This window comes from Mugil cephalus, chromosome 18 (assembly GCF_022458985.1).
Source record: "Mugil cephalus isolate CIBA_MC_2020 chromosome 18, CIBA_Mcephalus_1.1, whole genome shotgun sequence".
NCBI classification, from domain to species: Eukaryota; Metazoa; Chordata; class Actinopteri; order Mugiliformes; family Mugilidae; genus Mugil; species Mugil cephalus.
The window spans coordinates 14,602,788-14,627,865 of record NC_061787.1 but is presented as its reverse complement, the minus strand read 5'-3'; the positions used below and the strand labels follow the sequence as shown (position 1 = coordinate 14,627,865).

At 43.2% G+C, this 25,078-nt stretch overlaps 4 protein-coding genes across 8 annotated transcripts in view; 1 reads left to right on the top strand and 3 right to left on the bottom strand.

The window, feature by feature from the left end:
- Positions 1-1,027: 1,027 nt before the first annotated feature.
- Positions 1,028-5,197, bottom strand: c8g (complement component 8, gamma polypeptide). Its single transcript, XM_047568714.1, has 7 exons — positions 4,880-5,197; positions 3,998-4,143; positions 3,539-3,609; positions 3,344-3,451; positions 3,125-3,229; positions 1,912-1,947; positions 1,028-1,187 (listed from the first exon to the last, which is right to left on the bottom strand). Exons 1-7 carry the CDS (start codon positions 5,054-5,056, stop codon positions 1,168-1,170), a joined length of 663 nt encoding a protein of 220 aa, XP_047424670.1. The 5' UTR covers positions 5,057-5,197; the 3' UTR covers positions 1,028-1,167.
- Positions 5,198-5,337: 140 nt separating this feature from the next.
- msrb2 (methionine sulfoxide reductase B2) lies at positions 5,338-7,783 on the bottom strand. The gene is made up of 5 exons (XM_047568715.1): positions 7,502-7,783; positions 6,897-6,994; positions 6,479-6,555; positions 6,156-6,303; positions 5,338-6,044 (listed from the first exon to the last, which is right to left on the bottom strand). The coding sequence occupies exons 1-5, from the start codon at positions 7,614-7,616 to the stop codon at positions 5,913-5,915; spliced, it is 570 nt and encodes a 189-aa protein (XP_047424671.1). The 5' UTR covers positions 7,617-7,783; the 3' UTR covers positions 5,338-5,912.
- A 304-nt stretch (positions 7,784-8,087) lies between these two features.
- On the bottom strand, positions 8,088-15,286 carry armc3 (armadillo repeat containing 3). Its single transcript, XM_047568713.1, has 18 exons — positions 15,056-15,286; positions 14,802-14,857; positions 14,513-14,630; positions 14,210-14,335; positions 13,927-13,995; positions 13,577-13,752; positions 13,275-13,469; positions 12,865-13,048; positions 12,594-12,746; positions 12,399-12,507; positions 11,438-11,687; positions 11,201-11,337; positions 10,835-11,003; positions 10,545-10,639; positions 9,236-9,319; positions 8,920-9,087; positions 8,595-8,757; positions 8,088-8,399 (listed from the first exon to the last, which is right to left on the bottom strand). Exons 2-18 carry the CDS (start codon positions 14,847-14,849, stop codon positions 8,199-8,201), a joined length of 2,445 nt encoding a protein of 814 aa, XP_047424669.1. The 5' UTR covers positions 14,850-14,857; positions 15,056-15,286; the 3' UTR covers positions 8,088-8,198.
- A 741-nt stretch (positions 15,287-16,027) lies between these two features.
- The window catches only part of pip4k2aa (phosphatidylinositol-5-phosphate 4-kinase, type II, alpha a), a 24,632-nt gene continuing 15,581 nt past the window's right edge, over positions 16,028-25,078 (top strand). For 4 of the 5 annotated variants that reach the window (XM_047612238.1, XM_047612236.1, XM_047612237.1 and 1 more), the window contains exon 1: positions 16,028-17,015. In XM_047612238.1, coding sequence (XP_047468194.1) covers positions 16,875-17,015 — 141 coding nt within the window. In that variant the 5' untranslated portion in view covers positions 16,028-16,874. The remainder of the gene's footprint in view (positions 17,016-25,078) is intronic. The other variant, XM_047612239.1, reaches the window with a different exon arrangement.

Below are 25,078 nucleotides of genomic sequence, written 5' to 3'. Positions count from 1 at the left end.
CCAGTCGCGGCCTGTCAATCAAAACAGCTGTTTGGTAAGAGGCCAAATTGCCCTCTCCATATGGCGCATGGAAGCTCCTACAGCCAGAGCCAAGAGATCGGACAGAGTTTACATCTTCTTTAGAATTTCAGTGCCATTAACGAGAAGAGGCATCTCCGCCAGCGAAGCCAATAAACTGGATAAAATAACAATCCGGCTTTTACAATCCGCTGCATATAATGAGCTTATTGTAGCCGGTATTTATTGCGCGGCCAGGAGCTCTGAGGCGCTGATGTTTAAGGACTCTGCAGAGGCAGCCCGGCTCGCTCCCTCTAATGAATAGCTGTGCAAGTGTCGCACACTCAGCCACTCGATCGTTTTGAGTGTAAAAAGTTTCATAAAACCTCTGAAGCGTGAAGAATGAATGTGCTGAACCGCTTTTGTAGCGGCTGACCGAGCAGGGAGAGAGCCGAGTGAACAGTGGGATGCTGTTTGGCCTTTAAATAAAGTTGCATCAATCAGTGCTTTATCTGAACACCACCACCACCACCCCCCGTAAACCTGACACTGCGTGTGTGTGTGTTTCTGTCTGTTTGTGTGTGTGTGACTTTGCATCACGCACAAAGTGCTGATTAGTGGTAAATTCTTCATTTTGACTGATCAGAGCTCCCTTTGTCAGAGGACCAGACAGGCGCTGACTTGCAATCAGCTGGTTATGTAACACAACACACACACACATATACGGGGAGAGGTGCTGGGTGCAGTGGCAGCAGTGAGAACCACATTTGGTAACCCTGTTTTGTAACCAAACTCTCTCAACCCCTGTTGTGCTGCACATCTGGGCCTATTTACCTCCAGCCCCCACCACTCACCCCTGCTTTTTTTCTCTCCCTCTCCCTCACACACACACGCGCGGTCACACACTCTCAGTGTTAAATCTCAGAATATAAAGATGGGATGTAGTCAACATGATCGCGAGCCGTGCTCCAGACTCCGCCAACGGCACGTTGTGGATTTGCCTTTAAAGCAGAAAACATTTCACGCTCACTTGACTCGACACTCCACACTGTTTTATTCAGTTTAATTGCGACATTTAAAGAGGGTTTTTACAGTTTTAAGGGTTCCCTCCTCATTGTCTCTCTCTCTCTCTTTCCCTCTCCGTGACCCGGCCTTAGCAGCTCTGCCTCTTCAGCATGTGGGGACACAGTCTGTAAAACAAGGACTGACAGGTTAAATTACATAGACACTGCGCCGGTGTTTTTCAGCTGAGGAAGGCAGTTAGAAGTTGGATAACATGTTGACAAAGTTTCAATAAGTGTTTCAACAAGTAGATTCGTAGAAGTGCACAGCCTGCGGCGGGGGCACGCGTTTGACAAGGTCTCTCTTTCTCTGTGATGGATTCACATTTTTATTACATAACAGTTCATACCGTATATTCGTATTTTCACATTTTGTTAAGTGCTGCATCTGAAGTTTTTATTATGAGGCTGCAGCTTTAACTTTGTTTATCCTTAAAATATATGAGGTATGTAAAATAGAGGGGCAACTACCACAACAGATCAGTTCCCATAATTTGTTTGATTCAAATCACACGATCCAGATGCTGTTATTCTACGACTTTCATTTTCTGTCATTGAATGCACACGGAGCATGTCCATGGCTCTGATAACGTGCAAAGAGAGGAGTGCTCCAAGCGCAATGAAATGCGTGAAATATGCCGGAGCCTGGAAAAGATTCTCAATGAACTGCAGACTGCGCTGACCTCTTAAAAAATACTTGCTATGAAACTTCCTAAAGAACAGAAAATGATCCTTGTAGTTTCCAGAGAAGCTCTCTTCTTAGAGAGTCGTGCCTCTCATGTTAGTCTTGTCTTTACGTTCGTAGTTGGTCGTTTTTGAGAAAATGTTTTATTAAATATCACGTTTATCTTACTGATTATGTGATCCTCGTCCACAGTTCCACAATGACCTGGAAAGGAAAAAAACAATTATTGCACAGTTATTTAACGGAGGAGGTTTCGTTTCATATTTGTGATGTCTGTGGTTGCGTGACATTGTTATGCAATATGTTCTGAGTTTTTTTTTTTTTTTTTTTTTTTTTCAATGTATTTTCAAATACGTGGCAGTATAGACTTAATGGGAAATACTGGAGTTTGGAGACTTAGCCTGCTAGTAGTTGCCTTCCGGATAACAGATACCAAACACCCAGACCAGGACTTCTAGCTCCATGTGAAGGCAACTGTTAATATGTGGTAGAAAACCATCAAACTTGGAGATTAGTAACCTAATGTCCTAGACACATTAAGATGATGGTTGGCCAGTGTTGTATGTCTGTGCTGCGCCATTAGGACCAGTCAGACATCTCCCATGAACATTCCAACATCCTGTTTCCCTGTTTGAATGACAGATGCCTGCTACTGCCACCTCCTGGTCTGGAGCGTTATCTCCTTTCACAAAGGTGCTGGAAGTATGTGCTGGTTGTAAGTTGTAGCATTTGCGGTGTGTTCAAGTACGGGCCTTTGAATGCAAGAATGCAGTTGAAGACCATATCTGTGACTGGACTTTACACCAATCAGGCATGACATTATGACCAGCTTCCTGATGTTGTGTAGGTCTCCCTTGTGTCTCCATAACAGTTGTGACTCACCAAAGAATGGACATGGTCCTTCTGATTGTGTCCTGTGGTGTCTGGCAACAGAATGTTGTTAGTGGGGGGCCTTTGGGTCCTATTGGTTGAGGGGAGGGGCCTCTGTGGATCACCACCCCACAGATACTCGATCAGTTTGGAATCTAGTGAATTTGGAGGCCAGGTCATCACCTTGTGCTGGTCTTCATGTTTTTGTAACAAGATGGTCAATGTTATTCACTTCTCCCATCACTGGTCATAATGTTATGGCCGATCGGTGTACATTAGTTTAGGTGCTGACAGGGTATGACATCCCACTCCACCTCTCCACAAGGACTGTTTGCCCAGAAACCTAAACACTTAACACAACCTAAACAGTTCCCGGCATCTTGTTTCCTGCCTTTAGATGGATGGAGGTATTTCTTTATAGGACCTCGTGTGGATTAATATTTCATGTTACATCTAATAACGCTAATAACGCTCTGTTCTGTATTGTTTTTGCAGGTGGATGTAGACGTACTGTAGGTGGGGAAAGGGAAGAGGTAGGCCAGTCCCATTCCTTGTTTCTCAGAAAGTTGTTCAAACTTGGCCAACATTGGCTCCGAGAGATTGTCCAGAGACCTGCCTGCACGCACAGCACAAAACGAAACACGATGAAAACATCAGCAGTATCCTGACTGAAGCCATATGAAGTGCAAAACAGAGAGGATGGTGAGGAGCACATGGCCGAGGAGCTTACTATAGAGTTTCATCGTCATCTTGCCCCTTTTCTGGTAGTATATGATTGCGTAAGAGGTGTAATCGGTCTCTCCAACCACTATCTCAGTGTTCATTTCAGGGCGAGCTCCTGGAAGAAACAACAGGGACCACTGTGTGTAAAAGGATACTCAATTACACTGAAAAGGTTGTGGGACACTGAGAGAGAACGGCTGACCTTTAAGTGTTAGTCGTCCTGGGGTTGTGGTTAGAGTGTAAACCTGTCGTATCTCCCAACACTGGTGACTACTGAGAAGAGAAGAGAAGAGAAGAGTTTCAGACTTCTCATAAGTCAAATCTAATAAACTGCTTTCCTTTGCTCGAGCCAAAGCTGATTTATAGACTTTAAATAATAAAAGTTTCCACAGAATGCCCTATAAAAACACTTTTTTTCTGTTTGTTTTTCTGCAAACGCAAAGTCACTTTGACTTAACTCCTTTAAAAACACACACACACACAATGACGAGAAAGTGGATGGATTTAACTGTTCTTCCACCTTCTTCCTGTTTTTGAGATAACACTAATAAAACCAGTGTGTTTTTCAAGCGTGAAATCAGGAGAGAGGAGACTTGCGCCCTCTGGTGACGACACACTGTACCGCAGAGCCACAGTGAGCCACGGCCACTCTGGTACTTACTGTCTGGTTTTAGTGCTTACAGACAGAGTTTGGGCAGAGTCAGGGGTACGCGTGAGGACCATGACCGTCGGCTCCACCTTGGTCCCCTGCGTCATGAGGAAGGAGCATTTGGAGGCAGCCAGAAGGAGGTACCACGTCCCTGTCATCTGCAACACACAGGATTGAGCAAGCGGAGAGGGAAAAACAAAATCACACATCAAAAGCAAAAACAGTTTTGCGAATCGAGGAATGTTTCTCATCTGTTTCCTATGTCCTGTTCCATAATAATATAATCGGTTTAATTCCTGTTTCACTGAAAAAATCCCCTCATCGCCTCAAACACAATATTTAGAGAATTACACAAACGTGTCAACATTGCCAGCCACCGCTTCAAACCACAACAAAGCACGGTATGTGCTCGCATGTTCAGCGCTCTGACACTTTCGTCTGATTTCAGCGCGCACTCATAAAATACGGACGAAAATTTGCCGCTCTATTTTGAGGCCAGTGGGACGACTTCATCCCACTGGGCTGTGGCTTCCACAGTTTTTTTCTCCCCACAATCTTATTTGTGTGTGCTATTGTGACATTATGATGAAACACAAGCGAGGAGCTGAATCAAACTGTTCAGAGTGCAAAGGTCAAGTAACGGCACGCTGGACTGTTTGCTGGGTTGCAGCTGTGATCCGCTGCTGGGTATAACACTCCTTCTTCTCGTTTGAAAGTTTCAATCAATATGAACCCTTGTCATTCCACTGCAGCCTTTGCAAGACAATTTTCCACAGTTATTTTTATGAATAATGTTTAGTATGATTTTTTTCATGTGGTTGCATTGTGCCAAGTCAAGTGCAGGCCTGGACGGCCTAAGTCAAACACACACACATACATAGCTTCTTTTCTTACCCGTTCTATGTCTATGTTCTGTGCAGGCTGGGTCAGGTCGATGGGGTCAACTTTTGGCTTTTTGGGAGGTCGTCTTACAGGTCGCGGTCGGCTCACCGCCCCCCCCACAGCCTCAGTGAAATCCCAGAGGCACATCAGCACTGCCACCGCCAGCGTGTAACGCCACACTCCAGCCATCTCAGCGCTGACAATAAAACAGCCAACGATCCGTCCAATATCTCGTCCCAATACGTTTTCTTCACCTATTCCTATTTTTCGTCTTAGTTTTCTGTCCACCTCCGCCTTCTGTTCTGCTATCTACCTCACTCAGCTCAATGTATAAACAGACAGCGTGAAACGGAGGATGGCCCGCAAAGTTAAGCATTAACTCGGTTTCCCGGCAGGCCGATGTGCTGGTGTTTGTTTCTGAACTACAGGGGGCAGCAGTCAATTCTCATTCGGCTCAGCATGAACTTAGATTCAGGGAACAAACAAAATGCGCATTTATTGACAGATTACGAGACACGTTCACGCGGCTCCAACATTTCACAAACGAACACTATGTGTTTCACAATGCAGAAAAAAATTAGATGCTTTTTTTGGACCCTATTTATGACATTTTTCGGACACAGTGACAAAATAAAATTACATTCGAAAGCCATTGACTTTAAATGGGTTAGGCAGAAAATTGCACATAGTTGCAGATGGAATTCTAATTTAGACAACAATATATACTCAACAAACATTAGTAAACTGCAAAAAAAAAAGAAATTTAAAGATTAATAGTTTGTTTAATAAGACATTATAGTGGCTGAAGGACTCCCTACAGTCCAGTGCATACTGTTTGTCCAGTGTTCTCAACAAGATAATGATCTTAAATTTGCTTAAAAAATAGTCGGTCCCCCTTGTTTTCAATTAGGAGACCACTACGAAGCCTCTTTCCGACTTCCAAACTTTCTTACGCCGTGGAGCAAATGTTCAGACATTTAGGAGGTCCTAATTTGCCATGAACCAAAAAAAAAAAAAGGTGTTTCCGGTGATTTAAACAAGTCCATCACTTCTGCTCATCCGCGTCAGCGTTGCTGCTCTCTCTAGGTTTAAACGTGAGGGCCACACTGTTGATGCAGAAGCGCTGACCCGTCGGGTCTGGGCCGTCCTCGAACACGTGGCCGAGGTGGGCGTCGCACTGCACGACACACACGCAGTAATTAGTAATGAGACATTAAAACCTGTACTCACAAAGATATGTTAAATGTATAGTAAACAAACTGGCTGCATAGCTCAGGATATAACTCACGTTTTTACAAATGACCTCTGTCCCGGTACTACCCAGGCTGTTGTCCGGGCGACGAAGGATGGAGGCGAGGCTTTCATCGCGCTCCCAGGTCCCATGAGCCTCTTTGAATGCCGGCCAACCTGTCCCAGAGTCATACTTAGCCTCTGAACTGCGTAGAGGGGTTGGAACATCTCATCAATGACATTCTTTTAAAAATTAAAAAAAATAATAATAATAATCCCAGTAGCAGAATTGGCCACTGTATTATTTTTATTCAAATATTTCAGCCCAGACCTGACAATATGTCAGATCTGTGTATGAAATGCACTTCTGCAAACTGTTACCTGAATAATGGAGCCTCACAGCAGACACAGTGGTACATCCCCACTTCAAAATGGTTCAGGTAGATCCCACTGAAGGGCTGAGAACAGCCACAAAAACGCAAAGTCAGGAGAAGGAATGCAGTCCTGATACTTGTGCATCAGGATAATGTAATCATGTTGTAGTATTGCAGCTTCAGTGGTTTTATGAGTGTGGCGCAGTAACTTAAAGGCCATAGTACAAGCAGAAATGGCTCGCTGATGTATTTCTCCACATTTGTAACTGAGCTGACTGAATTTGACGCGGGGTCAGAGGCGATCAAAGTCCACCAGAAACTGTTTGTGACACATTGTGTCTGTCAGTCTGAGCTAAGTGCTGTGTGTGATGGCTGTTTGAATGTCCTCGTATTCATTCAGGACACCGTTGTGTCTCTCAACTCACCTCCTCAGTCCCCTTCTCTCTGGTGACAACAAACTGCTCAGGGGTCAGTTTCTTCTGCCAGTCTTTAGTCTCGCTGTAGCGTGTTAGGGACGGCAGGCCTGCACAAAGAGCAGAGGTTCCAGATGCACGTTTACATGTGAATCTAATCTGTAAAAGCATCTATTTTCTAATCAGAACACACACCAATAGATCACAGATTTAAACTTTTTGGAGTTAAATGGGGAAAAAAATGTTTGTGTGGCCTGTCAGCATTACTCTTCAGTGTCAGGGGTTAAGGCATAGGTGCAAGCAACTAGTATTTCTGAACTGCCATAAAATGTTCCTCTATCTCGACTCCCTTAAACTCAACTATTCCAAGCGGCCCCTGCATATACCCACCGACCCCCCTCTCTTGTTGTTGACCACACTACTGTTTGCACAAGCTCCACAGTAGCGCATTCAAACTGATTTAGGAGCCTGAATATTCAACATCCGCGAGAAACCTGAGCCACGGTGCAGCTGCAGGGATTTGCAGGCCGAGATAGAGTCTGTCCAAATTAAACACACGGACAGCAGAGAAATTTAAAACAAAACAAACAAACAAAAAAAAAAGTCTCTCCCAGTACCTTGAGACGTGGACACGGGACGGAAAACCACCGGGATCCTCCTCGGTAACGGCGCGGATCTGGCCGCAGCGCGGCGAGAAACGGCAGCGGAGAGGCGGCTGAGGAAACGTGACATGTTCGCTCCTGGCGGCAAGTGCGTCTAAAGTCAAGTGCGGGTTTCTGTGGAGCCGAGCGCACCCGCTGCATCGGGATTGTTCACGCGGCGGCGAGTTTGAGCCGGTCGTGTTAGCGGGGTGAGCCGGTCAAAAATCACACCCCCAGATAGGATAGGCTATATGGGTCAAAGTGGACTGGGTTCACTAGCGTTTTATTGCCTGCAACGTGCAAAGAGCGTTCCGTCGTAAATATGTGGCTGATTTATGGCGCATGAGCTTTTTTTTTTTTTTCTCCAGCAGATACAAATACATTGATCAGTGAAGGAGAAGAATAAAATGAGAGATGTGGATTTTTTTATTGGGTTAAGGGATTGGAACATGTCTTCCAAAAAAAACCTTCTGGGTGAGTTCCACATGACTGAGCCACTGACAGACTGACCACCTGACCTCTTCCTATACAAGGTGACTCCTCTGCAGTAAAAACAAATGTAAAATCATTGTATTTATTACAGAAGCCCTGTAAGACAACCAGCATCAAATTTTAGTTCTGCATATGCACAACAATAGTCAATGTCTGCTAAAAAGCATCTGCATTTCCAGTGTTATATTGACTGGTACTGCAGAGCAGCAGGCGTGTTGACTCCCAGCAGGCTCCCAGGTTGATGCATCAGGTCTACTATGTAGCGGCAGGGCTGTGAAGAATGCCGATCATTGGTCCCACTGAAGAAGAGCACCTCGTTCCAAGCTCGGTTGTACTCACCCCGAACAAGTGTGCAGCTCATTCCAATGCAATCAGCCAGGCACTGAAGGGTTAAGAAGTAGACAGAACGGTGTGATTACTTGGAAAGAAGTGATCGATTGTATGAAAGTTGTGTGAATTCACAAAGTAGATCGTAAAAAAAGATACGGGTGACTGTAAAGGCAGGAAAATGAATGAGTAAAATGAGGGAGCAAGTGACTGGGTGAGAGAAAAACAAACTGTTTGGTGGCTAGTTCACCTTGTACAGGAGAGCCCTGTGGCAGTAGATTCCCTTCTGGATCAAACCGATGGGAACAACATTGGACTGAAGCTGAAACTTGAGCTCACTGAGGTGCAGCATCCACGGGAATTCGTGCATCTTTTCCATCTCCACTGCTCCACCCATGGCCTCGCTCACCAGCCTGACAGACAAAATCCAGTCAGAATGTAGAAACCTTCATAGCATTTCACTCCTATTGTATGTTGGCTGTATGTCTATGTGTTTGTCTCCTTGACTCCAGATGTTTTCTGTTTTGGTCTGAGATGCAATCTCTGCACCCCGGCTGTGTGCACTCATTTGTCACCTGGCCAAGGCAGCATACTGCTCTTTCTCATCATTCAGGGGGAGGATGGATGCTTTGGCCTCGTTAACTAGAATCTGCAGAGGAACATCTGCCATCATGGTCCATGGTTTCTCTACTGGAGAGTCAGACTGGGGCTCTTCTTTCTGTTTGTCTCCCTCTTTCACCTTCCTGTATGAGAAACGGTCAATTTTAAATAATTTAACATTACATAAGAATATCCTACCATCCAATGAAGCAACAGTAGCTTTTTTCTGTTTCCCATTCTGTAGGCAGTGCTGTGTGTATCCTCCCTTTCCACATGCACAGACACACTCACCTTGGTGTCCTACGGTCTCTCCTGCTGCCTGATTCTGATGGGTTCCTTTGTCTCTCTGTCTCTTCTGGAAAATCTACTGTCTCTCTGCCACAAAGCCACAAGAACAAGATGGTTTTTATAACAGTTTTTCATCTTTTCTTAATTCTTATTGCATTTTTTTCAGTTGGTAGTTTCCATTATGCAGTGTAATGAATGAATGTTTCAGTGTAATGAATTAAAAGGGAAAACGAACATTGGACAACTTCTTCAAAATAAAACAGGTATTATTATGATTAGGGGTCTCAGTACATATTCCAAAATACTTCGGTGTGTGTCGTTAGCACCATGTTCCAAATGTTCTCGTGTTTAAGGTGCATAATTCAGCATCCCTACAAGTGTTACATAAACACATATGAGCACGCGTACTCCATAATAAGAATAAATATATCCATATGGCCTCGATATGGGCCAAAAACATTTGAGATTGCAAAACTTTTGGGGTGAAGCCAGACACTGTATTTACACATCTTAAATTAATTTTAGTAAAAGGCGTTTTTGTTTTTAAAAGATGAACTTGGGAAAGGCAAAGACCACAAATGGATTACACAACAGTGCTTAAGAATGCTTGTGAGGTGTTGTGTATATGTTTACTGAAGGAGGGGCGTAGTGGGAATGGGGTGAACCTATGGTACACTGAGGGGAAACTCCTTTCTTTTGCAATGTTAATCCATTTAAATTCAGACTGTATAAGCATGTTTGTGTGTGCACAGCCTTTTTATACGTGCGTCGTAATTTTTATTGTATGTGCGTTGCATGTGCAGGCTCCTCGAGGTGCACCCTCACGAGTGCGCAGGCCTGTGCACATTTGTGATTGTGGATGGAAGTCCAGAAGTCCATTGGTCTGAACACAAAGGCTCTGAGTGTGTTGGCATCTTAAAAAAGGGATCGTTTACCCCGTGAGGCCACGCTAATGGGGGCACACTGAAGGCAACAGGGGAGAGGGGGGAAACAGAAGAGAAAAGAGGAAAAGCAGAGCACTGGATTGGAGCAGGCGAGGGGAGGGTGATAGTAATCTAAGAGCCACAATGAACTGCAACTCCAACAAACAACATGGTGTGGCTGGTAGTGTAGGGATGTAATGGGCCGTGTCAATGTATGAGATTGTTCTGGTTCATTTCCTACTCTACTTTTAGTGACAGGACTTTCAACCAAACTCCTTTTTTAAGAGGCTGCCGTGTGATGACAGACATTTTGGAGAGTGAGTGAGATATATGTAATGTCAGACAGATTCTCCTTTTTAATAGATAAACACATGAATTTGCAGTCGTACTCTGTTGCTGTGTTGACGAGAAAAACAGGCCGGTGCTGGTTGACTGGCTGCTTGGAGAGTTCCTCTAAAGTCAGAATCCTCTGACCTGAACGAGCCTGAGAGAAAGAAACATAATCACTTAAATGTGTAACATATAAAACGTATTCAAATGTCATTTTCATTGTGTAAGACAGAGAAAAACGAAACAAAGCAAATTATATGAAACACAAGACGGTCTGACAAATATTTTGTCCAATTACATCTACGTTAGTTAAAGTGACTTCTTTACACGAGGCACGAGGATAACGCACCTTCCCGGCATCGTAGAAGCCAGGAGTAATAGTGTCAGTAGAGGCCAGATGACCTGTCAGACTATATTTAACAGACAGGTTGGAGTTAAGCAGGCTGATCATGGCCAACTCGCTGAAACCGCTTCTACGGTTCACGGACTGGCTGATTTCCTGGAGTATTTCCAGAGCTCTGAGATACAAATAAACACAGCAGATGAGCAGTCATTGATGAGAAATATAAAAACGAGAACCATACACATATATGAAGAAAATTCTTTCCTTTTCATCTTGTCATGTATAACACTGTCCTATTGTGCCATCTGCAGGCTTTATAAGAGATTACATGAAGTTATCCACATTTCTACTGTGACATTTTTCAGGTCTTACCCAAATTTACACATCTCCACGGCGGTCGACTCATCACTGGCACAGACTTTTACTGCCAAGCAGGCATTATGCAGCACCTCCTTATGATGGGAGCGCAGCAAGTTGACGAGCGGCTCAAGGCCTCCAGCTCTTCGTAGCTGTGTAGGACATGAGGTTAGTTTTAGGTACTCGATGACAGTTATACAACTACAACCCCGGTTACATTTTTGATAACACAAACAAACGGTGTTCACCAACCTCGGCCCTGGCTTCTGCGTCACAGGCCAGCACTGCCAGGCACATTGTAGCATTGATCAGCACCTGCGTGTCTGTGGACTTCAGGGGCTCCACCAGAGCCTCCGTGGCTCCATGAGACAGGATGCTGCAGCGGATGATCTCCTGTGCTGCCATGTTGCAAAGTGTCGCAGCAGAACTGGCCACCGTCCTCGGACAGCTCTCATTAAGCTGCTGGACGAGCATCTCATGTCCTCCTGCCTCATACACTGCTCTATGAGACAATTTGTGAAATGTGAAGACTTTTTGGGGGGAAAAAGGGAGAATGCATATTAATGAACAGTACAGTGTAGGCTGTTTCCATCTGTTGTCCCACTGGCCAAAAACAAAAAGCACATTTTTAAGCGACACACCACATGTAAGAGATGTAGTATTAATTAAAGGAAAGAAATGAATAAAAATGTATGTATGTACACATGGCATGTGTCTCATTTATCTGATTTTTACACATAATTATAGTAAAACTGACAAAAAAAAACATTACGAGTAGGGTTGGAAGGTAGAGGAACTGAAGTAAACATTAATACTGAAATATGAAGTCGGACACTGAGAGATGACGGATGCAGGGAAGATTTGTCAGGAGGACAAAAACTGCGGAAGATTCAGTGGAGAGAGGGAGAGAAGAGATTCAGTGAGACACACAATGCACTAAATCATTTATGAAAAAGTAGAGAGGCAGGCATTCAACTTTAAAATAGAACCTACTTCCAAGTCTCAGTTTTAAGGATCATATATTTTATGTTTTATTCATCTGGCAATGCAAATATACTGTTATATTATTAAATCTACAACTTTTAAAACTTTGAAATGTTTGTGCGTAGCTTATAAGTGAAACAGAAAGCAGAGGATCAAAGAGTCGAGTGGTTCCAAGAATAGAATGATGTGAATAGAAATAAAGTATATCGTAAGAATGTGTGTCACTCACGAGGCGTTGAGCTGGTTTTTATGTGTGAGGTTAGAAAGAGCCTGGGTCGCAGCCTCTTTCAGGGCTGAAGTTTCACCGCTCAGTAGCTGTACCACTGCAGGGACACCGCCTGAAACACACAAAACATTCTACTCATTCACACCCGGCTGCGGTTAATGTGTCAACATGGTTGTGGTCCTGTGAATGCATGCGTACCTGAGTCTCTGAAGCTGTCCTTGCTGACTAGGTGAAAGCTCATTGCGGCCACGGCCTGGCAGGTAGACGTTCTCACACTGACATCTGCCACAGACAGAAGCTCTACCAGAACCTTCTCCACATCCTGCTCGTGGAGCAGCCTGCGACTCTCCGCTACGCACACAGACACGCACCCATGAACATTAAAGAGAGAAAACATCCTCCCCGTGACCTATTATTGGAACATTATAATATCTGTTTGTTTTTGTTTTTTTTGTTTCGCTGTGCTTACAGTTCTGAGCGACCCTGGCGATGCATTTAACAGTGTTGGACTGGATTTCTGGCATGCTGGGGGTGAGCACAAATTCCATCAGTCTTTTTAGTCCTCCATCCTTGTGGATGAGGTGGACACTCTCGCTGTCACTCAAACAGTTAGCCACTACATTTAAGGCCTCAGCATGTAGGTCACTGAAGTCCTGCGAGAAATAAAAAAGACAGAAAGGAGCAGAGGATAGAAGACACAGAGTTTGACACATTAAGGGCTGAGAATACGCACTAATTGAAGGGGAACCATTCCCAGCTAATTGTGCAATGATAAAATCATTATGTAAGCGTCTCCTACTCTAGTAACACTGTGAGGCTGGATGTAGATATAAATGAGCATGTCTCCAAAACTCTGTGCACTCTCTAATATATACCTACCTTGTTATTGAGAATATCCATGAGTTTCTCAAATCCCTGCACTTCTCTGAAAGTCTTCCGCGTATCTTTGTCAAGAGTAACATTCTGCAGCGTCTTTAAAGTGAGATGCTGAATGACAGGGAAGTCTGACATCAGCAGCTCCAGGAGCGGAGGGATGCCACCTAACTCGTGTACCACCAGACGGCTTTGGTAGTCCTTCATAGGGACAGAACAACAGGATTGATTGAGAGAATTTTAGAGTCAGTGAGGTACATTTATTGGTTTTAAAGACACTGATAAATAAACTTATAAGTCTGATTTACCTGAACAAGGTTGAAGATGATTTCTAGTGAGTTCTTCTTTACATCTGGGTCTGGGCTGGATAGGAGCTGGATCAGAGGTGGCAGACCCTTGTTGTCAAAGATCTTGACCTTACAGACAAAATCCACTGACAGAGAGGCCAGGCACAGTGTTGCAAACTCGTGGACAACGGTATCTTCTGGAATTGAAGGAGAAATGAATGCATTAAAGAAATCTGAATTTACAAAGGATGTATAGAAATGTGATGGCATAGCAACGGTAGAGAGCCTGTGAAAACGTTCCATTACACTCTTTGTCTTATAAACATAAAAGAAAAAAATTAATTCAGTCATTATGCAATCGAAATACTCACCTTCGAGGGACAGTTTTTCTATAATCGACGGGATGGCGTCTAATTTTTTCAGAGCGTTTTTTACATCCCCTGTCATTTAAAACAAAAAAACACCGCTCATTTATTCAGTGAGGCATCCCATCAGTAACAAGAACAGTTATGCTATATGAATTATCAACAATTTATACAGCAGAGCCAACCAGCCTAACATGCAGATAGATAGTGGTAGATTCTTCAGTTTTTATTACAAGCAAAAATCCATTGCAGCTGAGTTTGATTTGACAGTGTAAAACGGCTGACACACCATTGGTTGCCATGATGCCCAGGGCCATGAACGCGTTGCATCTGACAAGCTTATTGTTGTGAGAAATGAGTCGGCACAGAGGCTCCAGTGCCCCAAGTCCCAGCAGAGAAACCTTGTTCTCGTCTCCTAACAACAGGGGGAGACAGTGATCAAGAAAAGCCAGCGTGGTCTCAGACAGACTTGACTTGTGATTAAAGAGGTGAAGACAAACACTGCAGTTTCATTATAGTGGAATATATAACAGAACCCAACAGACATGCAGAAACAATACAATAATAAGAACTAATATATGGTGTATTCTACCTTTCTCTGCATATGTGTGGATTGCTTCGCAGGCTTTTGCTACAATGTCCTCCTCTGGGGAGTTCAGCAGCAGCACTACTGTTGCTGGGGTTTTACTCTCAACAGGTAGTGGCTCAAACTGTGCCAGGATAAAGAGAGAGTAAATTAATTATGACTAATGAGATGTTCAAGCTGTGGGTTTCAAAGGGACAAGAAATAAACCTTCTGGGTTTTTTTTCTCTTCTTCTTTTTTTTTTTTTTTTTTTTTCCAGAAACACAAGGCTTATACTTGGGTTTCATTATCTCTCACCGTTTCCTTGCACGGAGTGTCGCTTTCTTTCTTAGTCTTCTTTCCCATTCTGAGTACTAGGGCAAAATAGCCAGATCAGTGTTTATTGATCACAAATAGCCGTTCAATAGCAATGCTCTCAGCTTTATGCAGTGTGCTCGTAAAGCTAGCAGCTTAGCGGGCTAGTAGCCTCCCGAGCAGCAGTTTTGTCGCTTAAAAAAACAAAGAAACAAAAAAATTGAACACAATTATCTCGCTTTGTCTCAAAGGCTTACCTTTCCGCACAAAAGGACGCGTTTAATATTTATAATCGGCACGGTAACCACACACAGGAAACAGACTGTAAGCTCAGTGTTTTGGAAAAGGAGGTTGACAGCGCGTTACTAGGCAACGGGTGCCACGTTGGGCTAAGTAATGGTTTGCACATTTATTTCTTTGAGCCTGTTGGCTATATTTATGGTTAATATTTTTTAATATGGTTTAATTGTAAACTAACCGAGCAATATAATGTAAAAAAAAAAAAAAAAAAAGTGAGGTTCTTTGTATTCGTATTGCGCACACTCCAGTGAAATATTGGGATGCAAGACAAGAGATAGCAAACTCACAAAAAAAGCAAACAAACAAGTAAAAAAAAATCTGACATTATACATTGGGTTCCGTGCTGCGCCTGTGCGTTAAATGTGACATGTCCTGTGCAGTGCAGGCAACAGAAACTTCATTCAGATATAAATGTGCTGGTGTGAAGAATGAGTCATAAAGCAAATTAGCGCTATACAGCATCAGCACATTGAGGCCTCCCGCTTTTAGAAAGGCACTGACACAGCAGTGTGCCAAGTGGAAACAGCACAGCATGCACGCTAAGTCCAGAATGACCTCCAAAGACATTACCTCTAGTGGACATTATCACTATGCCTGTCGAAATGAGTCTCTGACTAATAACACCATGAAGCAAGCAAAGAATGGCAGATGGCCGGGACGGTGCACAGGTTTGTGCAAGTGCATTACTCTCCCAAGAGCTGCAAATAATAAGGATTACGTGCGCATTTACAGGACCACCTCATCCAGTGAATTGGGGGATGTGAGTTGGGATTTTTGATTCATTCATAACGTCGCGCGTATCGATACGAAACTGAATAAAAGTTTAGACCGAAAAAAAAAAAGGATGTGTTGTATTATTGGGGACAAAATAAAGGCAGCACGGGTCCGGTGAAGGAAGGGAGGGGAGGGAGACGCAGCGAATCAGCGCAGCAGACACTGCAAAGCTGTCACCTCCCATCCAGGGCAGAGCTGTCTGTCAGGTGACAGCCGCACACATGAACATCAGTGCTGCAAGCGGAGCCGACCGCCTGTAGATTTTACGTCGAAATATCCGCTCCTCTGCGTTTCAGATAAAAACGAGAGCAACGGGACATGACACGATACAGCCCCGTCGTGTCTACGGACTAGCCAGAGACGCGTGGGAGGAGGGCTGAGCTGCAGGCTAACTCCAGCTAGCAGCTGAAGGCTCTGCTAGCGAAGGTCGGGGTTTGGTTAGCCCTTCTGCATCGTTAACGTGACATTTTAATAACCGCTTTTAATGTCCCGCCACGAATAGCTTCTGGTTCGCCCCGAGGCTCTTCGTTTTTTAATGTGTGTGACGTTTAAGATTTTTACGAAATTTATCGTTGGCGTATGCTAGCTAGCTAGCTGGAGAGCTACTCTAGCTCCCTATGCTAACGCCAGCTCAGTGAGACTTCACGTCGCAGGGGCGCGGAGACATAGGATAGCTCCAGACGAGTGAAGGAAGGAAGAGTGTTGACTTATGATGTGGGCTGGGGGAAGCTTAGGGTTGGTAGATGAAGGAGAGAGACAGTATTAGCCTGAACGCGTCGTTTTTTTCCCTCACATTTACTCCCTGTCGAGTTGGGGCCGCAGCGTTAGCCGAGCTCTGCGGGACGTTGGATGAAGAAAAAGAACTGGGGCACTTTGATTTGCGAGCTGACTAAATGAATAGTATTTATAATAGTGAATCGTGAGCTGGTGGCCGCTGTGCCAGGAAGACGCTGTCAGGATCACCGCACGGACTGCAGAGGAAAACAGCCGGTTTGCTAGAAGATGGCTTCGGCGAGCAGCATTGCCGCATCTATTGCGAGCAAAACGAAGACCAAGAAAAAGCACTTTGTTGCCCAGAAAGTGAAGCTCTTCCGTGCCAGCGACCCTCTGATCAGTGTGCTTATGTGGGGAGTCAACCACTCGGTGAGTCAGAGCATCTTGTGTCCCTTTGATAATCCACAGTTATGTCTCCTGCGACCTTTTGATGTGCTACATTGAGCCATAACGTGCTGTCAACTATCAGCCCGTGTATGATTGCGAGTGACTGACAAATAGGAGATGACAGCTGTCTAGCGGTTGCTTATACTGTCAGTGTAAATGTGTGACTGGTTGAGAGTTTGCTGTCTTTGCACAGCAAATCATCAGTGCAGTTTCCCTTAGTAAGCTTCGTTTGGTTCTTTCAGTAACATTGTGCATGCTCCCATTCCTTGATTTTGATGCGTAAATGTCAGAGTGTGTGTGTGTGGCTGAGCAGTGAACTCTTCTTTGGCTTCCTGTTATGCACATGTAGGATAAGCTCCTAGGGCTCTGTGTCATGAGAGAGCACATCTTCCCATGCAAGACAGCTTATCTCTGCTCGCTTTCTCTTCCTTTGCTGAGTATTTGTTCTGAGCCAGTACTCGTACGCTGAGGAGAGCACAACCTTGGCAGGGAGATGACATACAAATGCTCCTGGCGCCAAATATTAAACCTTTTAAACTGCGTTTTACACTCAGATCTGTACCACACAGAGCGATGCTGGTAGTTCAGCTAAGGCTCGTAATTAGTAGGGTTTTCACTTGCTTTGTTCTTAGAGTCTTATTATGAATATATAACCTCTTCTTCATAGGCTGTTTCTCATAATCATAACGTAACACTAGTCTGTGAGCCTTTTTATCTGCAGCACGTATACAAAAGAGTGAGCATCAATTTCTTTATTCAGTATGTACATTTCTATTTCTATTTCCCACATGAAAAGATAAAAAAAAAATAATTTAGTCATGCTGATACAGACAGCTGCTCTGCTTTATGTTATTTTTGTCTTCTTCCGATTTTATCTGCTCGTGCTTACCAGACGGTATGAAACGTTTTAACTAATGGTGCTTGCTTCAGCAAATGAATTCAGAATCAACTGATCTAGGTAGAAATATGCACTTGTACTATTTTAATTGTAAACCAGCTGACACGAAATATGTAGTGGCATGCTTGCATAGTTTTACAACTTCCCTGATACTGGTGGTATTTTTTGATGAGATGATTTGGCTTTTCACCTTTGAGTTGTGTTGTTGGCTTGAGTCGCTTTTAAGTTGTATTCTGATGGATTAATTGCTAATTTTAATCCTTTTAAGCGTGTCATAAAAATGATTAATTTCCTCATCCGTAGCCACTCTACTCTCGCATTGGGTTACGGTTTACTGCATTATTTGTTGTATATAACAGACAGTATTAATTGCGCATTGATGATGGCGACGTTACTAACAATGTTTGCCATTGTAGACTTGGTAGTCTTTGATTTTTGGCCTAGTGTTGAGGCTGACGGGTAAGTTTGGATTAAACGCTCTCAAAATAGCCTGACGTATGGGAGGCCAAGACAGCTAAAGATCTAAAGCTGTATTCTTCATCTAAGCTGTCTGTAGATGGATTACAGTCACCTGGCTGTAGTGTTCAGGCGGGGGGGGGGTAAAGTAAGGCACACAAGAATTGTGCCTACATGCAGCTATGCAGTACTCAAAATTATACTCTTTGAATGCCACTTGAAATCTCTGAAAACATAGAGATAGATTTCCTTATGTGGGGAACTACCTCCAAAAATGTTGTACATTTAGTTTCTAACTTTACTCCTTTCTGAAAATGTTTAAATTGGAATTAATTTAAAAGCTTCAATTCATTGATTCAGGTGTCTGAGAACTGTCTAGTCTGCTAAAGGAGAAGCTTTAACCGTAAAACCCTTCACAAGTCTGTAGAATCTACATGTTCAAACGCTTCTCTTGCATTGCATAAGAGCAGGGGTGCTACTAGCACATCTCATTTTTATGCCTCAGGCTACCTCTCCTGCTGTTTTTCTCATCAGCTGATAAGGTACTCTATTTGTCATACCACTGGCTATATAAAAGAGGCCAGATCTCCGAATTGAGCCGCTGAGCTACTGCCAGAAGGTGTGCTGAATGCTGCAGTTTGGAAGTGTTACTATTGGCTTACTCACTACAGCAAGGAGATCGCAAAAGTAACCTTAAACTGTAAATAACAAGACACTGCAAAGAAGTGAGCAAAGGGTGAGGCCCGAGAATGCAACCTGACTGCAGAGCCAACGTGCAACCACATGCACACACACAGGTTCTGCAAATGTAACCCTCATCTCCTCTAACTACCGTGGCTTCACAGCCAACCCTATCCACACTTGCTCTTCCTGAAAAACATAATTAGAATTCTTGGTTAGTCTGTTTCTTTTCTTCAGTACGTTGAACAACCAATGCTGCCTTTGTTTTGGTTCAATAAATGTACATGAACGAGTGAAAGGATTCGCCGGATTCGTCTGTTTTGAAATGTCTTTGTGTGGCAAACGGTGGCAAACGGTATGTAGCAGCTTGCTGCAGGTTACCATCCCTGTGAGGTAACCCATTTTTGCTTTAATCGTGATGCTGTCTGTATTTTTCTCTTGCAGCTGTCAAAAACAAAATAGGTTTAACAGGTCATGGTTTTACATAAATGCATCGAGGCCAAAGATGCGTATTTTTTCAATTTCTCCTTCTGTAAACACTGAGGCTTTGTTGGTGTAAACGCTCAAACAAACTTAGTCCACAAGATCAATATAAAAGTCATACGGTCAAAAGCGTCTTTGTGTTCTATTTCAATGTGATATTACAGATCTTGACTAGTTATCAAAATAGCAATGTAAAAGTAGTAAATGATTTTTTTTTGCGCCCTTTTTCTTTGCTTGTGAGTCTGGCCTTCAACCTCCCTTTGTACACCGAGAAAGCACAAATATTAATTAACAAACAAGCAATGAATGGTTTCCTGTAGATTTGGTTGTGTTATAAGTTTTCTGGCGATCACGGCTTGTGCTTAAACCAGGACACTGAGTTGCTATTCATTGCTGAATATGTGCTGACTTGAACGGAATAAAGACGTAGTATAAGCATAACCCACAGGATATGATGAGTTGACATGTTTGGCGTCAATTGTTTTCAGTAACATTCTCCACATTTTTCAGAAAGACAATAAGTATAACAAGTACATTTGTCTTGTAATATATTTGAACTCTTATCATGTTGTGGCTTGATCATAAAATAACCCAGAAAAAAACAAGTCATCACGCAGCTGAATTAATTACTGACCAAACACCTCTTACAAACCATTACACACGGTGAATGTTGCAAAATCGTCCAATCCAGGAACACTTAACAAGCTGCACCTCTGAAGTGTTGGTACATAAAGTCAGTAGTATTAACGTGATGAGTCAGACACTTATGAACAACTCAGGCTGTTGCTTTAGCTTTATTGGCATCAATGTAGGCCCTACCGACTTAGCTGATAATCCCAGGTTCCTGGATTCATACCTAGAAACCATAGCTACAGCGTTGGTAGAGAAGCTCAGTCTGATTCTTCCAATGTGCAAAACACCTTGTGTCAGGAGTTTGTTTCCGTAGTTGAAAGTGGATTTGAATCGAGCTTGCGGCCTCCCTTTCATATAACTGTCGATTCTGTAAAAATGTTTAATAGTCGTGGCTCATCAGTCAGTGATTCAGTCAGTGTCCTTGAGGTGCCTGAGCACTGTTGGGATAAAAGCACGTCTGAATTTGTTGTGCAGTTGGTTTTTAAATAGTTTTGTCATTGGCCGCATCGTCACAGCTTATGAAGCAGGCCATGTATTTTATTTACTGTAACCAGGCGAAGTCTTAATCTGGATTAAACTCTTTTTGTTGTTTCGATGTTGTCTTTGTTGTCACCCCTATTTTTTTGTCTGCCGTTAATCGCGCCCCCGTCCAGAGCCACATTTTTTGTGTCGCCCTGTTTATCTGGCTCACTTTCATACCCCCGTCCCCCTCTATCCTCCTTTTCTTCTCCGTGCCCCTGCCTTGCTGTCTGACTCAGAGAAGCTGTGTCTGCTCCTGTGGATTACATAAGAGGGAGATTCTATAAATATCTGCAGGAGTGACCTACACCTAATGTGTGTGATGATTATGGGTGAGGAAACAGAAAAAACTGGAGTCTCACATCCTGGCACCCTGAGGAAATGACTGAGAGAGGAGGAACTTGTGGAAGCATCTTGTGGTTTTGCTTCGGTGTGCGTTTGCAAAAAAAAATCTTTAAACAAGCATTTTCCTTTTTGTTCACTCCCATCATTGTGTGTATATTGTGCACTTAACGATTATTATACGTTTAACGTCACCTGTCTCTGTCTACTTTAGCCACATATCATTCAGTGTTTCATGTATAGGAGCGTGTCTGTTGTAATAAAACTGAGCTGCTTCTCAGGAGATTCTGACGTTGAGTAATAACTGCGTCACAAATGCACCGTGTTGGAACTGATGCTCTGTTCTGCCTGTGTCAAAATCCAAAATGTCCCGGTACTTGTTTTTCTATTGTGCCATAGGAGCTATATGTTGTGCAGCTACTATATGTAACAATAACATGGGGAAGGGTGTTGGCACAGTTAAGGACAGGAGCAGCAATATGTGTGCTGTGTCTTGTGGCAGGGAAGGAAAAAAAACCACCCTGGGTTGCGTGTAGAGATAAGTTGAGTTAGAGCCAGATGATCAGGGATGATCAAAAGAACATTTGGAATGAAACCTCACAGTTATCTAAGTATCTGAAAGACGGTCACCTTGATCTGTACAAAGGATTCAAGGTATTTAAATGTCCATGTCCCAAAATGTTACCTTTGCGCCACTGTTAATATTAGAAGGCTACTGTCGTTACCACTGTCGGAATATGATATTGTGTGTGTGTGTGTGTTAGCATGTGTGTGCAGGTTTATTTATTAAGAGGTTAGATTTTTTTAAAAGTAAATATTGTGTATAAAATCAGATGTGTTAGTATCCGGTTTTGTTGATATTTGGTAAACTTGGCAAAGGTCCGATGTAATCCAAGTCTTGGAAACACATTTTCCTTCCACGGCCGTTAAGTGTGTGCAATTGGGTGCCTGACACTGACTAAAATAGACCGGAATTAGCTACTTGTGTGTGATGTGACTGCAGACATCGTACAGTTTAAATGACGAGTGCAATAAGATTAACGGCACTGCAGATGAGTTGTGCTCAGGTGGTTGGTTGCGCTCGTTCACAACACTTTGCCGCTCCTTGCATCTCTCTCACTCTCACGTAAACACAGATGCATCAGTCCTTGAAGTTTAAACGCTCGGCTTTTATCATCAGTGCGGCGTCATTATAAGTCGTTAGGGGCGAGCTTTACACAAGACATCAGAATCAGGGGTTCCCCAGAAAGTTTATCTTGCAGTCTGCCACTACTTTGGTTGATATTTTAGTAGGTGTAGCATTAAGTGGTTGTGCGTTTGCGGTGATGTTTGTGCTGTCTGAGTATTGTTTCGACGCTGCCATATTGTGCTGCGTTAGTAACAAATCTGTCATACAACCCTCTCCAACAGTCCAACATCGGTTTAACCACTTCTGGTGGGGGCACAAACATAAATAAGTTGGTCTAAATAAAGTGCCACATGCAACACGACGTGACAGTCGCTCTTTTTTCTCGTTTGTCTGCACTCATTCTTTATGTAGAACATTTTGTTTAGGCAGAGAAGGTAGTGTTGGTGTTCACCTGATGGTGTTTACGAGATAACAGAACATTCAAAGTGTGACGAGTGATTCTGTAGTTCCAGCAATTCAGCGGCTTCTGTAGTAAAACCAAAAGCCACTTACATCATGTTAGGTTCATTCATAAATCAGGTACACGGTTACAGTTATGAAGGAATTATTTCTTTTTTTCTACTCGGTGTAAAATATGTTGGTCCCAAGTTAGCAGGGTTTGATGTTATGGCAGTGTGCATCAATATTTAATCATTTTAATTTACTCTGATGCTGTTAATACATGCTGTATGAAGCCTGACAAGCATCTTTGGCACAACTGTTTCTTTGAGTAAGGTGTTTGAAGTATGGATTTCAGTCGTTCTAATAATTGCTTCTTTACAAGTCAGTGAAAGGACAATCAAATCAACAACTGTGTCCATTGGTGGTGAGATCTGCATGTATGTGTGCATTCGTCTTGGGGAAACACGCTGTCACTCTACGAAAATAATGCGTCATACACTGCTGCAGTTTACTGACTGCAGCAGAGCTTTTGCCAAATTACAAAACCACATTTTCTCCTAGCGCGTACATTCGCTGCCAAATGGATCATGACCGGACGGTCTTGATTATGCTTTAGTCAGAGCCAAGCACACTGTAAAACCTTGCAAAATGTGCACACTGGCAAACAGGAAGTGCATGCTAACTCACCACTCTCTCACCACAATTTTTGGGGCACACGTCCTGTTTCCCTTAAGTGTCGGCTCGACACTGGAAGAGTGGACTTGCAGTATGATGACATGGTGTAAAGTGTAGTATATAATGAATCTGTTTTGTCTATCTGGCTGTTGCCTTTCACACATTTCCCAGATTTGTCGTCCTTTTTTCAAATCACTGATATTTATTGCAAATTGGCACCGTTGCTGTTGTGTTTGGCAAGTCCACGCAGGTAGGAAAATATCACGGGACAAGACTTGAGTCTTGTTTCAAACGTGATTAGTACATCTGTTATTTCATTGTGCATTGTTCTTAGAGGAGAAGTTGTCCAATGCAGTGTGAAATGTTTGTTTATATCGGTGCAGTTTACAATTATCACATTACCAAATGGATTTGATTTAAGGACACTGATAAGACATTTTATTCATAGCTTCCCAAATCAGAATATACATTTTAAAGATTAAGATTACGATCACAGCTTTCCCATTCGTAGGGAAATTTCTGCCTCCAGGCTACACATTCTGTGGGCGCAGCTAATTAGTCTTGCTGCTGTCTTTTATAAGTCATCCATAATTACACTTATTACCCCTCATACAGTGTTACGTTTTATGTTAAGAGTCAGTCATTTGTCACTGTTCAGAGAGGCGAGCCTATGACATGCTGCTGACAGAGCACGCTATCTTTACGAACTTCCTGTCCAATGGAGCAACAGCTCACACTTGCTTCACTCTATGCCGGAAAACCAGTGTTCGTCACCATGGAGACAAAAAGGAAGTGGTGGTGTGAAATTTGTCTGCAAGCTTGATAGCTGCAGGAAGATAAGCAGATAAGCAGGAACGGATTAAACAAAATGTAAGCGCTACTCTGCCGAGTTTAGTTGATAAAATAGGAGGAGTACACACGCGGTGTGATTATTAATTAGGACCATCAGTTTTATTTTATCGCTTCGGGTTAAGCCACACCTTCGTATAGACGCCTTCAAAGCAGCAAGGCAGCGGCGTCGTGTTTAAGAAGCATCCAAACCAAATCAAAAACACGAGTATTATAACGACTGTCAAATGCATATATTTTTTTTAATGGCCTAGTATTGTCTTCGTGACCTAGACTCTCATTCGAGCTTTCCTTTGCAGTTTTTTGGGTGGCAGATTTTCACAACAGGAACTAGTATCTGACACTAAAATGTTAACGATCCAAAAATGTGTGCGGGAGTGTAGCTAACAGATTTTACGAAGCCGTGATACGATCAGCAACCGCATTGTCTCTGCTCTTGTGTGAAACACAGCTTTGTTGATTAGGTGACATCTCCCTACTGAGTACCCAGGATGCATCTGCTCTATAACATCACTGTGACGTCTGTGCCTGTCACACTGGGGTGCTGATACATACTCGGATATGGCATCTGTTCGCTAGGATCCCCTGCTTGCTCTGTCTCTCTAATGCCTTCATTTCCATTCGTTTGTCCTTTGCTTTCACATATGCATATTCTTTCATTCTAAGAATCATCTCGTGCTTTTCATCTTCTGTTTATTTTGACATTTGAAGGCATTTGTCTTCAATTGTGTACCTAATGTTTTGGCAAATGGGTTTGTGTTTGACAGTGGGTTGTCCTGGTGTGTTTTTCTGCCGTCTTGGCTATTCGCTGTGTTTATTCGTCTGTGCTTTTAAAAGTGAGCTAGTTCATTTTCATGTGCACTGACGAGCCAAACAACACGGTGCAGGAATCATATTCATTTTGATGCAACACATTATTGTAGGGACACAGTCGATCCC

Coding starts and splice junctions, on each gene's coding strand:
- msrb2 (XM_047568715.1), bottom strand. CDS start 7,616: ATGTCACGTTTCCTCAGCCGCCTCTCCGCTGCCGTTTCTCGCCGCGCT. Junction 6,995..7,501: donor TCCCGTGTCCACGTCTCAAG/GTACTGGGAGAG, acceptor CTCTTTGTGCAG/GCCTGCCGTCCCTAACACGC. Junction 6,304..6,478: donor TGTGAGGCTCCATTATTCAG/GTAACAGTTTGC, acceptor CCCTCTACGCAG/TTCAGAGGCTAAGTATGACT.
- armc3 (XM_047568713.1), bottom strand. CDS start 14,849: ATGGGAAAGAAGACTAAGAAAGAAAGCGACACTCCGTGCAAGGAAACG. Junction 13,049..13,274: donor TGGATATTCTCAATAACAAG/GTAGGTATATAT, acceptor TATTTCTCGCAG/GACTTCAGTGACCTACATGC. Junction 11,688..12,398: donor AAAAACCAGCTCAACGCCTC/GTGAGTGACACA, acceptor ATTGTCTCATAG/AGCAGTGTATGAGGCAGGAG.
- c8g (XM_047568714.1), bottom strand. CDS start 5,056: ATGGCTGGAGTGTGGCGTTACACGCTGGCGGTGGCAGTGCTGATGTGC. Junction 3,610..3,997: donor GTAAGCACTAAAACCAGACA/GTAAGTACCAGA, acceptor TTCTCTTCTCAG/TAGTCACCAGTGTTGGGAGA. Junction 1,188..1,911: donor GGACGAGGATCACATAATCA/GTAAGATAAACG, acceptor CTTGTTTTACAG/ACTGTGTCCCCACATGCTGA.